This window comes from Onychostoma macrolepis, chromosome 21, assembly GCF_012432095.1.
Source record: "Onychostoma macrolepis isolate SWU-2019 chromosome 21, ASM1243209v1, whole genome shotgun sequence".
Taxonomy (NCBI): domain Eukaryota; kingdom Metazoa; phylum Chordata; class Actinopteri; order Cypriniformes; family Cyprinidae; genus Onychostoma; species Onychostoma macrolepis.
Window position 1 is genome coordinate 25762180 of NC_081175.1, and position 14515 is coordinate 25776694.

Consider the following 14515-nt stretch of genomic DNA (forward strand, 5'->3'; position numbering starts at 1 on the left):
TTCAAAACACAAACAAGTGAAAAATCACTTCTAGCCCTGGAAAGCTTTCACAATCACGTGAATCATTCAGCTGAAGAGTTCTTCAGAACTGCAGCTCTGAGCTAATACAGATCATTGTGTACCAGCACTGAAACCACAACACATGCGATGCTGTAAACCGCACGGCATTACTCACTCCTGTGAGAACACAGGCGTCTTTGTGTCGTCAGTGATGCCAGTGCTCTGTAACCTATATCTGAGTGTGTGTGTGTGTGATTCTCTCAGGAGACTAACTCCGCTCAGCCCCGCCCCCTAGAGGCCTTGCCATACACATCCACCTGTCACCATGGCAACGCTCCACACCTGCCAGTTTCACCTGTGCCTCAGGCCCGTATCGTGTATCCAGCATCGCTCACGTGTGCTCTCAAAACAAAATTTAAGCTGTTAATGGGTTAACAGGCCAGGAATCTAATGGCAGCAAACAGTGAGACAGCATCAGACCCGTATGTGTGTCTTTATCAGAAGGAAAGTGTTTTCTATTTTTAGTGGTGTTAAACACATCCACCCTGCTGCAGTCATGTTGATAATGGCAGTGCCAGGCTAGTTTTTGCAGGACCAGTACAGAAAAGCATGACCACATGCAAACTAAACAAACCAAGCAAAAAGGACTGATTGATAAAGCTGAGATAAAGCGAGAATTACTCAGATCTAACAGACCTATGTTTGCATTTCTTATCCTTAATCACATCGTCATGATCATGGCTAAGCATCAGCATCAAAAAACGCTACTAAAAGGAATTATATATAGTGTATAGACATATATACACTACCAGTCAAAAGTTTGGAAGTTTGGAGTTTAATGTTTTTCAAAGAGTCTCTTCTGCTCACCAAGGCTGCATTTATTTGACCAAAAATGAAATATTATAAAAATATTATATGAAATATCTGAAATATTATTAGAATTTAAAAGAACTGTTTTCTATTTAAAGATATTATGAAATGTAATTAATACCTGTGATGCAAAGCTGAATTTTCACCATCATTACTCCAGTCTTCAGTGTCACATGATCCTTCAGGAATCACTCTAATATGCTGATTTGCTGCTCAGAAAACATTTCTGATTATCATCAATGTTGAAAACCATTGCGGAGATTCATATTTTTGTGGAAATTGGTATATTTTTTCAGGATTCTTTGAACAATTTTACTGACTGAATACTGTAGAGGTGTTTCTATTGCAACAGAAATGCAATAAAAGTTCTATAAATAGTTGCAAAACACAATGCCAGGAAAATGCACAGAAATGTGTTTAAAAACCACTGTGTATAACTACTGCAATCACCCACTTCATCTTAGCATTGTTGCACAGGATTTTGCATTGGTAAGCGCCATCAGAAAATGTTGAAATCTAGTTAATGTAAACTGTATGGTTAGTAGTACCAAATTAACACAGAATTCAGCTGATGTTCTTCTAAATGTTATGTTCAAACATCAACCAATCAGATTTTTGAGCATGAAATATTTGTTTAATACACCACTGCTCAACAAGTATGAGTGAGAAGAAAGAGGAAAGACTCTAACAAAGAGCATTTGGAAATGATCAACCAAAAAAGCTATTTCAGGATCTACAGCTCTGCTATGCTGTCAATAAACTATTTTAAATGACCTAAATGGACAAGAAACAATCTTGCCATAGGTCAGAAAGATTTATTAAAGAAATGAATACTTTTATTCAGCAAGGACACATTCAATTGATCAAAAGTGACAGTAAAGACATTTCAGATAAATGGTGTTCTTTTGAATCCCTTTTTTAAATTAAAATAAATGAATAAATAAAAAATCCTATAAGTATCTGGTTCCACAAAACTATGAAGCAGCACAACTTTTTTTTAACACTGACAATAATAAGAAATGTTTCCTAAGCAGCAAATTATTTCTGAAGGATCATGTGACTGAAGACTGGCGTAATGATGCTGAAAATTCAGCTTTGCATCATAGGAATAAATTACATTATACAATATATACAAATAGAAAACACTTATTATAAACTGTAATAATATTTCACAGTTTTTACAGTATCTTTGCTCAAAAAAATAAAAATAAAAATGCAGCCTTGGTGAGCAAAAGAGACTTCTTTCAAAAATCTTACTGACCCCAAAATGAACAGTAGTGTATAAAAAAACAAAACAAATAACAGCCCCAGAGTATTATGGGACAGAAGCGGACTGCTTTTGGTCTTACCTTCGCACAGTGAGCCGCAGCGTTTTGTATGATCCTTTAACAAGAGATATGGCCTCCTGCCTCCATCCGCTCAACTCCACCTCATTAATGACGACCACCTCGTCTCCGGCCTGCAGGGGGTGCTGCAACTGAGATGCCTTCCCGCCCTCCTCTACCTGCGGGACGTTAAGAAAACACACACAAACAGACCGTGAGCGCTCTGTGCGGTAACAGATAGAGGCTACGAGGGCTCCACGAACTAAATTAAAACCACATGGATGCTCAGAGCCCCCAGTAAAACCCGCCCAGAATTCAAAGAATGTTTTCTTTGGACCTTTACGCCTACACATTCGCAGAGTCTCTAGACACTAATATTTTGGTCACACAATCTCTTGTCCGGGTCGGACGGAGGATGGAGTCCCACGTTACAGAAAGCTCAGCAGCATCCAGACAACATAATGTCATTGTGCACCTGAGAGGACCCCATTCACTCTCTTACAGCTCCTAAACAATACACAGAGCACAGGGCATTATTCACGCGCAGGAAATGTAATGTTTAGATATTGCAGACACAAAGAAACCTCTGTAAATACCTAGTAGCATCTCACTGTGGACAAAGAAAGACAGAATTGGTTTGATAAGATCGGTTAATGCACTCTTTTCTTGAACTCTTGAAAGCAGGCACTGGGTGTTTCAGGCGTAATTGTTTTGACGACGGATCTCCAATTTGCTAAAGAAAAGTCCCGTGGTGTGATGATGGTAAAATATTCCCCCTGGAAACCGATGTGTTTATGTATATGTGACAATAACAATGCAGAGGAATGGTCTGCATTTGTGTGATCTTGTGATTTGCGTCAAAGAAGTTTAAATAGAGTTTCTAGAAATAGCACTCATTGGAATTTCTTTGTAAATATATTTAGATAAATTTAGTGCTATTTTTACCTTAGCTTGAATGTCTCAATGGAAATTTTTTGATGGTTCTGGAACAACAAATGGTTCCTGTCCGGTTTAGTTATTTTTAACTAAAATATTAAAAAGAAATTCATTAATTGAAATAAAACTACATAAATATATTAGATGAAAAACCTAAAATGAAAAAAAGTTAAACAAACAAAATAGAAATATTGCCCTGACAACTAACTGAAATAAAATTGAGTTGAAGTACTAAAATTAAAACTGAAATAAAAAAATAAAGCTAAATTAAAAATTATTTTAAAAACTAACAAAAAAATGACAAAAGCACAAAAAACTATTTATACTAAAAATAAGATAAAGCAAAAACAAAAAACTAACAAACAAACAAAAAAACACAAAATCACAATAAAACCTAAATTTAAGATAAAAATAAAGTTTAAAAAAGTAATAAAATGACAAAAGCAAAATACCAAAATACTAAAGTAAAAAAAAAAGAAAGAAAAGAAAAACTGCTGAAATGGCACGAAATTGCCAAAAAACAAACAAAAAAAAAACTAAAATGAAAACTGAAAATGTAAAAACAAATAATATTAACAAATGCTAGTAGTATATAAATGATAAATGCGTTCCAGGACCAAAAATGATGTAGAAACTAACTACATATCATACTCATATCATCTTTGTTAGCACTAGTTAGAAACAAAATACATGCAGTAGTAGTCAAAACAATTAGTCTGCATAAAGCAAACCACAAACTGTGAGTCATTAGCTTTTTGCTTTAGTTCTGAGAATAAAATATTATTAATAATAATAATAATAATAATAATAGAAATTTAAACTCGAAAACTACTGAAATAAAATAAAACTGACTAAAATTACTAAAAATAAAATTAAAACAATTTAAAGCTATATAGAAATAAACTAATAAAATTGACAAAAGCACATAGCAAAAATACTAAAACTAAAATAAAATAATAATTATTACTAAATATTAATTAATAAAAATTATTATATTTAATAATAATTACTAAAATTAAAAAGCTTAAAATGAGTTCAAGTTGAAGTACTAAAATTGCTAAAATTAAAATAAAGCTAAATATAAATATTAAAAAATTAAAATAAATAAAAATTAAAAATCTAAAAACAAAAGCTAATTCAAAATATTATACTGTAATGGTACATAAATTATACTAAAGTATCACTGAACTTTTGGCACTGACCATGCAAACTTAGCCTAGACACATGACCTGTTGGATATCGCCATATTATATTTCAGCTTTCCAAACAACCATAAGCCGTTGTAATTGACGTTGGATAAAAAAAGAGCCTGCTAAATGATTAACAACCAATAAAACTAAAACACACAGGTGGACACCCAAGTGATTTCTACCAGAGAATAAGATTCGACCTCTGGTTTATTGTTAGCATTCCTTAACAGCAGACCAATCAGTGCCAAACAAAATAAGTCCTTCAGGAAGCCCTTTCAAGATAACATGCAGAACAAACTAGCATTTCATTCTCCTTCTAAAGACGCGCATTTGGAAATGGTCCCCAATTGTCTGTCGTTTCCTGTTAAAACCTGTCTTTCGTCTGGCTCTTTCCTGACGACGCTCACTCTCAAAAGCCTGCCATGAGCCACTTCCTCGCGGCTTTCAAATCACGCCATATTCAGAATAATCGTACGAGCAAGCATGTCTTCTCTTTCACCGGTTATTGAGCGTAAAGCCGGGTGTCTCAAAGAAAAGACGGCTAGTGGAGATTTACTTAACACTCGGCCTCAGGGCCGTCAATAGGAGTGTTTAATTGTGGATGTGCTGCCAAGCCAGTGACAATGAATCCATTAATATGTAACTGAACAAAGCGTCTAATTCTCTTAACCTTATTTTAACCCCCGACTTCCTGGGGTTCAGGTCGCTCTTAGCTCGTCTTCTATTGCCGCCACACTGTAAACAACACGGCGCATTCTGAAACGGACGAATAAAAGAGCAGCTCCACAGAAGAGGCTGAATCAGTATTCAGGACTACATAAAGTACGGTTGGAATTGCTATGTAGGGTTTTTTTGATCATCTCTCTTCTTTTGTTGTTTTCCAGGCTCTTGCGAATTCCGCCGCTGACATTCCGCTCTCTCTGTTGGGTCTCTGCCAGAGGCCTGGGCTTTATCCTGCCCTGTATTTGCCTGCTCTCAAGGAGAAGATGAAGGGGTATGGACAGTGTGGGGGGTCAGAGAGAGAAGAGATGTTTGGAAAAAGATAAAACCGCTGCATATTATTCTGAGTGGCACATTATTCATGCTGTTTTTGCAGTATGCAGTAAATATCAGGGTTTGGGAAGCTAGTTTGACATAGATACAAGCTACCTGTAGTAGTAGTATTGTAGTTCAACTACAGTGCAGCGAGTGGAGCTGTTTTTTTAAATATATAAATAAAATACATTATCTTATGCTACTGTTCAAAAGAAGTACATTTATTCAGCAAGAATGGAAAAAGGCATTCATAATGCTACAAAATGCTTTTTTGAACTTTCTATTTATCAAAAGGGATAGTTCACACAAAAATTAAAATTACCCCATTATTTACTCACTCTCAAGCCATCCAAGGTGTATATGACTTTCTTTCGAATACAATCGGAGTTATATTAAAAATGTCCTTTATTAATAGCAGTGAATGGTGGTCAAGATTTTGAAGCACAATTAAAGGGTTACTCCACCCCAAAATGAACATTTTGTCATTAATCACTTACCCCCATGTCGTTCCAAACCCGTAAAAGCTTTGTTCGTCTTCGGAACACAATTTAAGATATTGTGGATGAAAACCGGGAGGCTTGTGACTGTCCTATTGACTGCCAAGTAAACAACACTGTCAAAGCCCAGAAAAGTATGTTGAATTGTTGAATAAAGTCATTATTTTTGTTTTCTTTGCGTACAAAAAGTATTCTCGTAGCTTCATAATGTTACAGTTGAACCACTGATGGCAGATGGACTATTGTGACGATGTCTTTCATACTTTTCTGGGCCTTGACATTGTAAATTACTTGGCAGTCAATGGGACAGTCACAAGCCTCCTGGTTTTCATCCACAATATCTTAAATTGTGTTCCGAAGACGAACGAAGCTTTTACGGGTTTGGAACGACATGGGGGTAAGTGATTAATGACAAAATGTTCATTTTGGGGTGGAGTAACCCTTTAAGTGCATCCATCCATCATAAAAAGTACTCCTCATGGCTCCAGGGGGTTAATAAAGACCTTCTGAAGCAAAGCAGTACATTTGTGTAAGAAAAATATCCATATTTAAAACTTTATAAGCCGTAATCTCTAGCTTCTGTAAACTGTCGTATGCGCGTACATGAGAAAGTGGCGTTCCAGCGGATGGTGTGAATATGATAGTCTCGTGAGAACCAAGTTTTGTTTACAGCAAAGGGCAAACAAGTCTCCTCTTGGCTTATATCGAAATCCTCCGACATTTTTCGTTTTGTACTTCTAATTCATTGCGGTGTTTTGTTTTGCTCTCTCCTCTCCTCTGCGCTTACGCTATGCCTATGTCCTAAGTCATCTGCTGGAACCCCACTCTCATTTTTGATTTTCATAATTTTCATTTTTGGGTGAACTATCCTTGAAAACATTTATCAAAAACTTAAGTATCAGATTTCAGACAAAATTAAGGCTGTATACCAAATTACATACTACTTATTACTATGTATTTGTAAGTATGTACTTAGCTGGTACACTACTGTTGAAAAGCTTTTTTTCTTTTCTCTAAAGAACTGAACACTTTCACTGAGTAAGCAAGTGTAAAATTCATCAAAAGTATCAGTAAAGACATTTATAATTTCAAATAAATGCTGTTCTTTTGAACTTTCTAAAGAAATGCATCACTGTTTTCACAAAAAACATTACACATTAAGCAAATATTAACCGTTTTCCACATTGGTGATGAATGAAACATTGGTGAAATGTTTCTTGAGCAGCAAATCAGCATATTAGAATGATTTTTGAAGGATTATGTGACACTGAAGACTTGAGTAATGATGCTGAAAATTCAGCTTTGATCACAGGAATAAATTACATTTTAAAATATATTCACACAGAAGTGTGTTATTTTAAAAGGTAATAATATTTCAAAATATTACTGTATTTTTTTAGCAAATAAATGCAGCCTCAGTGAAACTTTAAAAAAAAAAAAAAAAAAAATTGTCGATACAATTGCATCATGAGATCACTGACCCCTTGTACTGTTACTATACATATTGTTTGCATTTGCATGAACATATTACCACATATCTAACTGCATTTGTATAAAATTCATAATTAACTTTTAGGTTCATACACTGAACCTACTGAACCCATTTTCTACAAGTAAAAATACAAAGAGTATCACAAATGTCTTCCATATTATTCTAAAAAGCATGAAAAAAAAAATCAATGCACTTACGATTTTAATCTTGCATAGTATTTAGGACAGATAGCATGCGAATTGGTGGTGTTGACACTGCCACACATACACACACACACTCCCATCTCTCTCAAGAGCAGATCTGAGTGTGAGGCGCTGAAAGAAACCCATCGGTGACATTTACACCACCCATAAGCCCCGAGACTTCGCTCTATCTCTCCCTCTCACCCTTTCGTCCGTCACTGTCCCTCTGTATTACTCCTGTCTCACTCCCCAGATAAGAGCAGCTCTCAAGGCCTATAGCTCCTCTTCATCCTTCCTCCTTATCTCTGGTTTCGTCCGGGCGTCTTAACCGCGCTCCGGGGCCGTATTGTTGCCGTGGTAATGGTGACAAGCTCTTAAAGGGGGAGTGAAGGGCCACGGCTGTTGTTTGCGTCCTGCTCACTATTCAGCACAACACACTTCACAGCTCACTATGACACACAACACACTACTCACCATTGAAAACAAGACACTGCTCTACAGCACGCAACAGAAAGCACGCTATTCAGCGCAACACACATTACTGCACAAAAGAACTACATCAGACCAAAACCGCAGCAGTATGTTAGCTCACGCTCACGGGACAAACTACAGGGAGATGAAGTACGTCTCCTGTTGAGACAAGTACAGATTGCTTCATTCTGACTAAAACTTAAAAATAAGGCTGCGTTCCAAATCAAATACTAATTCTACATGTAGTAAGTATGTTCTTTGCAGGTGATGTTAAAGTACACTACGGTTAAAAAGTTGTGGGTTAATAAATAATACTTTTATTCAGCAAGGATGCATTAATAAAGGATGCTCTTTTGGACTTTCTATTCTTTCTATAAGAATCCTGAAAAGATAAATGTATCATGATTTTTACAAAAATATGAAGCAGCGACACTGATAATAATAAGAAAATTTCTTAAGAATCAAGAATCAGCATATTAGAATGATTTCTGAAGAATCATGTGACACTGAAGACTGGAGTAATGATTCTGAAAATTCAGCTTTGCATCACAGAAATAAATGATATTTTATTAAAATAAAAATTATTTTAAATGGCAAAAGTATTTCACAATATTACTGTTTTTACTATATTTTTTTTTATCAAATAAATGCAGCCTTGGTGAATAGAAGAGACTTTCAAAAACAAACAAAATAAAATCTAAAACTTTTGATTGGTAGAGTACTTTTCATTATGTAATGAAAAATTATTGTGTATTAACAAGATAGATTGCACTTTTTGCATATGCATCAAGATACAATTCATTATTACTTCTCTTTTAATTCAGTCTTATTTAAATAAACATGCCGATAATCTCAAAGTAGACAAACCTCAGCCACTATTTCAGTCTATCACTAAATATTCACACAAATGCATACTTCAAAAATACAACAGAAACAGTATGTAGTACCTTTGACATACTGTCTTCAATGTACCGTGACTTTGGACTACTTAACCCTAATCTTACATGCTATTTAGGACGAATACAATGTAAACTTTGGTGCAGCCAAAGGTTTTATTCAGTCTGGATGGGAATTACGTGATCTTTGATTTCAGGATAGACTAAATTTGCTGTGGTATACAGTCCCAAATTACGCTTTTAGGGTCGGACGGTGGGTGTACGGTGCACAGATCCTCATGTTTTGGAAACATCTGTTTCCAAGCAGAAAACATCATTGTAATCAATTCCTGTTTATGCAGTTGAACATAACAGGTACTGTATATACAAATGCAGGAGAGCGCAGGCTATGGGATCCCATTGTCATGGCAGCAACAAATCCACAAACTATCTGGATATTTTGTGTTGTTTTTCTGAGAGGCTAGAGAGATTGGAGTCGGGCAGCAGAGGACATTACTCAAGACCAGAAATCCAGAGAACCAAATAAGGCAGGACGGGGATCTCCTCTGCTTTTGCCTGTTTCCATCCAAGAATTACTCCCTCTTTAGAAAAAAAACAAACATTTCAAACAAATAGAGCCATGCATTTTAATCAAATTAACCTTTCATATCAAGTTGTAAATCTAAAATTTGAAACAAGGTTCGCTTAACCAATAAAACAAAGGTATACACTCTTAAAAAGTGGTTTACGTTGTTTTTTGGTAGTACTTTGATCTCCACAAAGATTTTTATTCTCGAATTCTCTAGTTTCATGTAGCCTATGTACCGATTCACCAAAACCAAAACACTGATCTGAAGAACCTTTAATATCAATCTCCAAAGAACAAGGAAGCAACTTAAGAAGACTACAGAGTCTAAAAGTTGGGTGGGGGGTGGGGGTTTCCCAAAAACAATCATTATTGAGACCATGCAAACCACACTTAATCTCATGACTGTAGAAATGGGATAAATTATGTAATTAAAACCCCAGGAAATTACTCAATGTTTAAAAACACACCTCCAAACAAATACAGTCAAGCATTTTAAATCAAATGAACTTTTTTATATCATCAAGTTGTAAATCTAAAATTTTTAATGTTCATTTAACCAATAAAATACAGGTATATACTCTTAAAAAATGGTTTTATACTGCTTTGGTGGAACTTTTAAGCGCCACAGATTTTCAAAAAATCTAGAAACCCAAACACTGATCTGAAGAACTTAGAATATCAATTTCCAAAGAACGAGGTAGCAACTTAAGAAGACTACAGAGTCTAAATGTTGGGTTTTTGCCAAAAACAATCATTCTTGAGTCCACGAAAACCACACTAAAGCTCATGACTACAGAAATGGGATAAATTACACAATTAAAACCCCAAGAAAGTTGAGTCTGGGGAAATTAATATTCCTACATGAGATCTTCCAGGATTAGTCACAAAACCATTTCAGGGATTTTTGTTCAATTTCAGGATTGTAAGCACCTGCTGAAGTTCATGTCGAGTCTAATTATATTCTTTTTTCCTTCCCAGAAAACAAGTGTAGTTTCCAATCATTGATCATTGGCCGTCTACCACAGACATCCTGCTGCGTGCTGACTTTGGACTGGCGTGATTCAAGGGTTCGTAATCTCTTGTACAGCTAAAACTCACACATACACACTCACAAACACAGGCACAGCAGAAGAGTGATAAAACTCTTTTCAATCTCAAGGGAAATGTGTTTAACCCCTGCGATGCCAGCAATTAGTCTCCATTATTCTTCAAAGATAAAACTCTACCTCCTCTGGGTCAAATATGACAGAATATCCATACATTTATGTCATATATGAAGTAAAAGAGAATAAAGTAGGAATATTCCTGTGAGGCCTAAGGCGTTTCACTCTCTGGGATGTTTTCATTTCATTCCCATGTGTCTCCCTGACTTGCAGTGCACTGATTAGCCGACATGACTGATCAGTACTGATCCACTACAGTGCAAAAGAGGTCATTCTGATCACAAGATCAGGGATTAACCACCAGTTTGCAGTCAGGACTGACACTTCAGACCTGAATACATGAATCCATTCTGATCAATATGACAGAAGTTCAAAATTCGTCACCAAGCACCAGATTTTCTTTAGAATGCCTCTTACCATTAGAAACTTGCAAACTTTATTACAGCTGCTTATTTGTAATAAGTTAAATAATGTGACTAGATAAGCTTATTGCTTCTGTTGGTTTTCTTCCTTGCTGGGAAGGAAATGAGTTATGTTTCCTGTTTCCAAGGAAAAAAGTACATGGGTCTGGAATCTCAAATTAATTTTCCATAAAAAAAAATGACCTAATGATCCACTTGGAAGAAAATCATCACTATAACTACTGCTAATACTTAGGGTTAGTGACTTGAAGTATACAAGTAACCACCCTGCTTTTGACACAAACTTGAATGATACTTCAAATTTTCATCAAATCTTCAATTCATCAGACAATGTAACAGGTGGAAACTATCTCATAAACACATATTTAAAGAGGGACCCATGCTATCTAGTGATGAGCATATCATAGAGACTTCTAGGTCACATTACCAAACTTCTGACAAAATCTTGTCAAAAAAGCCCATTGTCTATTGTCAACAGTGTAGCGATGTAAGGACAGCCCACATAAAAATCACTTTCAAACTAAGCAGATTTCTATTTGTCAACGTGGCAAATACACATGACCAATTTGAGCCTGTAGAGAAATCTTGCATATAATTTGCAATTGTGTGGATTCCTATTAAAATGACTGGATTTCGCCAATGAAAAATTGCTGAATAGAAGTAAATGTGACCACTTTACCTAGAACCTAGCAACCACCCAGAAAAGCCTAGCAACACTTTAAAAACCAACCTGAGAACTGTAACAATATTGGTGCATTGACCACCTTCATTGGCAGAATCACCATCTACATTGGCAGAATTTTTAAATTTTTTTAAAATTTAAATTCAAAATCTAAAAGCCTAAATTAAACTTATGTTGATACAAAAAAATAATTATTCCAAATATACCAAGAAAGAATAAATTCCCATTTAAGAATCAATGCAGTTTAACTCTAAAATTCACCCAAATGGCCACCAAAGCATCTAACTACAATGGATTCAAGAATTCTGATGCCTATTATTTTCTATGCTCGGGCTCCAGCCGTGTGGGTGAATTCAACAGGAGCATGTGAAACTGTTTTATGAATGTAGCAGGTCAAAATCTGTTACTCACGCTGGTCTGGATGCCACACCAAGAGTCTGACCCTGTACTCAGCAATTATGGTCTAGATGCCTGAAGGACGCTCCCTCTCATTAAGAAGTGTGTGTGACATACGGACCCTAGGGTATGCACTGCACCTTAAGTAATCTTCATGCGTGAAATCCATAACATGAGATATATTTCAATGAATGCATTATTTGAATATATAATATTAACTTTACACATGTAAAAAACACAGTGGCCCCAAAACGTATTTGGACACTTGAAATATCAGAATGCCATTGCTTTTGAAATGCAGTATCAAACTAGGCAGCATCTGCAAACAGGATATATTTTCTCAGAACTAACGAAAGTCACTTTTCAGAGCTATTTTTACAATGACTTTTACCAAAATGATTTTAGAGGATGCAAGAAGTTCAGCAACCATGATTTTGCCAATTAGAACATCGTCGTGGATCAACATTAAACAATCAGAACGACTGGGAAAGGGCCAGAGTTCAGTGAGGTCTAGGTTAAGTGACTTGTACACAGCAACCTATCATTTCCCTCTGGTTTAGAAGTAGTTAATGGTTGGGGTTAAGTATAGGACTATGATCGTTTGATAAACCTGTTGTTGACCAGGAACATCACAGTGACCAATAAGATCACAGGTGTCCACGCCAAAATAATCATAACCACAGGTGTAGTCATCACATTAACCACATCTATAGACACATCCCACTAACATTTAACTACCATAAAGTGGTAAAATACTGTTTATCTTCATTTTAAACTGTAATAGTGAATAAACGTTCTTTATGTGAAACGTTTTGCTTGAAAAGTGTGCAAGTTGCCACTTGGTTTGACATATTGTTATCTAATGCAATGACATTTCAAACATTTTAAGTGTGACTCAAGTGTTCAAATACATGCATCACAAACTCTCTGGCATCTTACATTCACAATTTCCATTTCACTTCCAGCCACAAAGCATGGATCCCTCATTATGTTTCTCTCTGGTGTATAGAATAACATGCTGACTGACACATTCTGACCCTTTGAGAGCTGAAGCTGTTATATTCAGGTGACAGACACACAGACATTTATCATCTGAAAGACAGGTGAGAAAGGTGATACTTTACCTTCGATATGATTAACGGCTCGTCGTGCTCAAGCCCACCTTTGAGCGTGAAACCCCAGGGCGCTCCACCCTGCAACTGAGCCTCGACGAACACCAACTTTCCCCTTTGGATCACGGCACTGTTGCTGCCTGGAAAACTATTATCCATCGCTGGAATGTTGTGGGAAAGAATGGACGAAGTCGTCCCTTAACTTTAGTTACTCAGTCAACCAATAATCTCCGTCCAAGGATGTTTCTTCTCAGTCAAAACTTTAATGATATGATGGGTCATTTCCTCGAATTACTTCATTCGGGATCCCAGGGTAATGCAACAATCCCGATTCTTGTTTCTAGCACCTACCTTACATCCCTACCTGCCAGTCAGATTGAAGGAACAACACCACAACTTTTCCAACCTTTCAAAAAAAATTTGCATTTGCAAATAAGCAGTCAAATCTGATATCTTGTACCACTTTTCCGGGCAGTGGTCTCACTTTTAAACTCCGTTTGTCAGCCCTTGCTCGCTTCCGACTTCATTTTTACATCACAATAGAATTTGATTCATTTCACTGCGTCCGCAGAAAGACCGAGCGGCGGGCGCGCAGATTCCTGTCAGGAAGGAAAAAGTTCCTGCGCGTGCTTCCAAAATCATCGAATCAGTGCGAACCCGCGTTTCAGCTTTTAAAATACATGGTTTTCAAGTTTTCTTTTCTTGTTGATGCGCTGAAACTCTCCGCAGCCATGGATGAGGGAGTCTGTGGTCGACCCCCCCACCCACCAAACTCCAGTTCATCGGAATGGTGACGCGCATGCGCGAACCGTGCAAACCGCTCTGCCACAGTGAAATAATACAACAGCTCCCAAAATCACGTACTATGGTGCCTGTGACCGAAACTGGCTGACATAATGTAGTCAAATCACCACCTTGTCCTCCTACATCATGCTGGGAAACCATACAAACAGACTCTTATAACAAGTCTGGTCAAGTCATCCAATTCATATTTCGAAGTAGCATATTTTGCACGCGCTCTGCTTTCCTTTCTCTCATGGTGCTTAGGTGTAGCAAAATACAGTAACACTCATGAATACATTTGAGTTAATCCTTACCCTTAAGGGAGTGGATATCAAGTTTTATCGCCTCAGATAATCTCGGTTATTTAGGTTAAACATATCTACTGTCACAGAACTGTTCAGTAAGCGATTTGTATTGAATAAGCTACCAATCATAAATCGCCTATGTTATCGAACAGATATTACTGTAATAAACGTCTCTGTTTCTTTGACAGTC

General features: G+C 36.5%; 1 protein-coding gene across 2 annotated transcripts in view; it reads right to left on the minus strand.

The window, feature by feature from the left end:
- shroom3 (shroom family member 3) overlaps positions 1–14309 on the minus strand; it is a 65675-nt gene extending 51366 nt beyond the window's left edge. For both annotated transcript variants that reach the window (XM_058757707.1, XM_058757706.1), the window contains exons 1-2: positions 13250–14309; positions 2220–2374 (exon numbers count right to left, since the gene is read on the minus strand). In XM_058757707.1, coding sequence (XP_058613690.1) covers positions 2220–2374; positions 13250–13396 — 302 coding nt within the window. In that variant the 5' untranslated portion in view covers positions 13397–14309. The remainder of the gene's footprint in view (positions 1–2219; positions 2375–13249) is intronic.
- Positions 14310–14515: the final 206 nt, after the last annotated feature.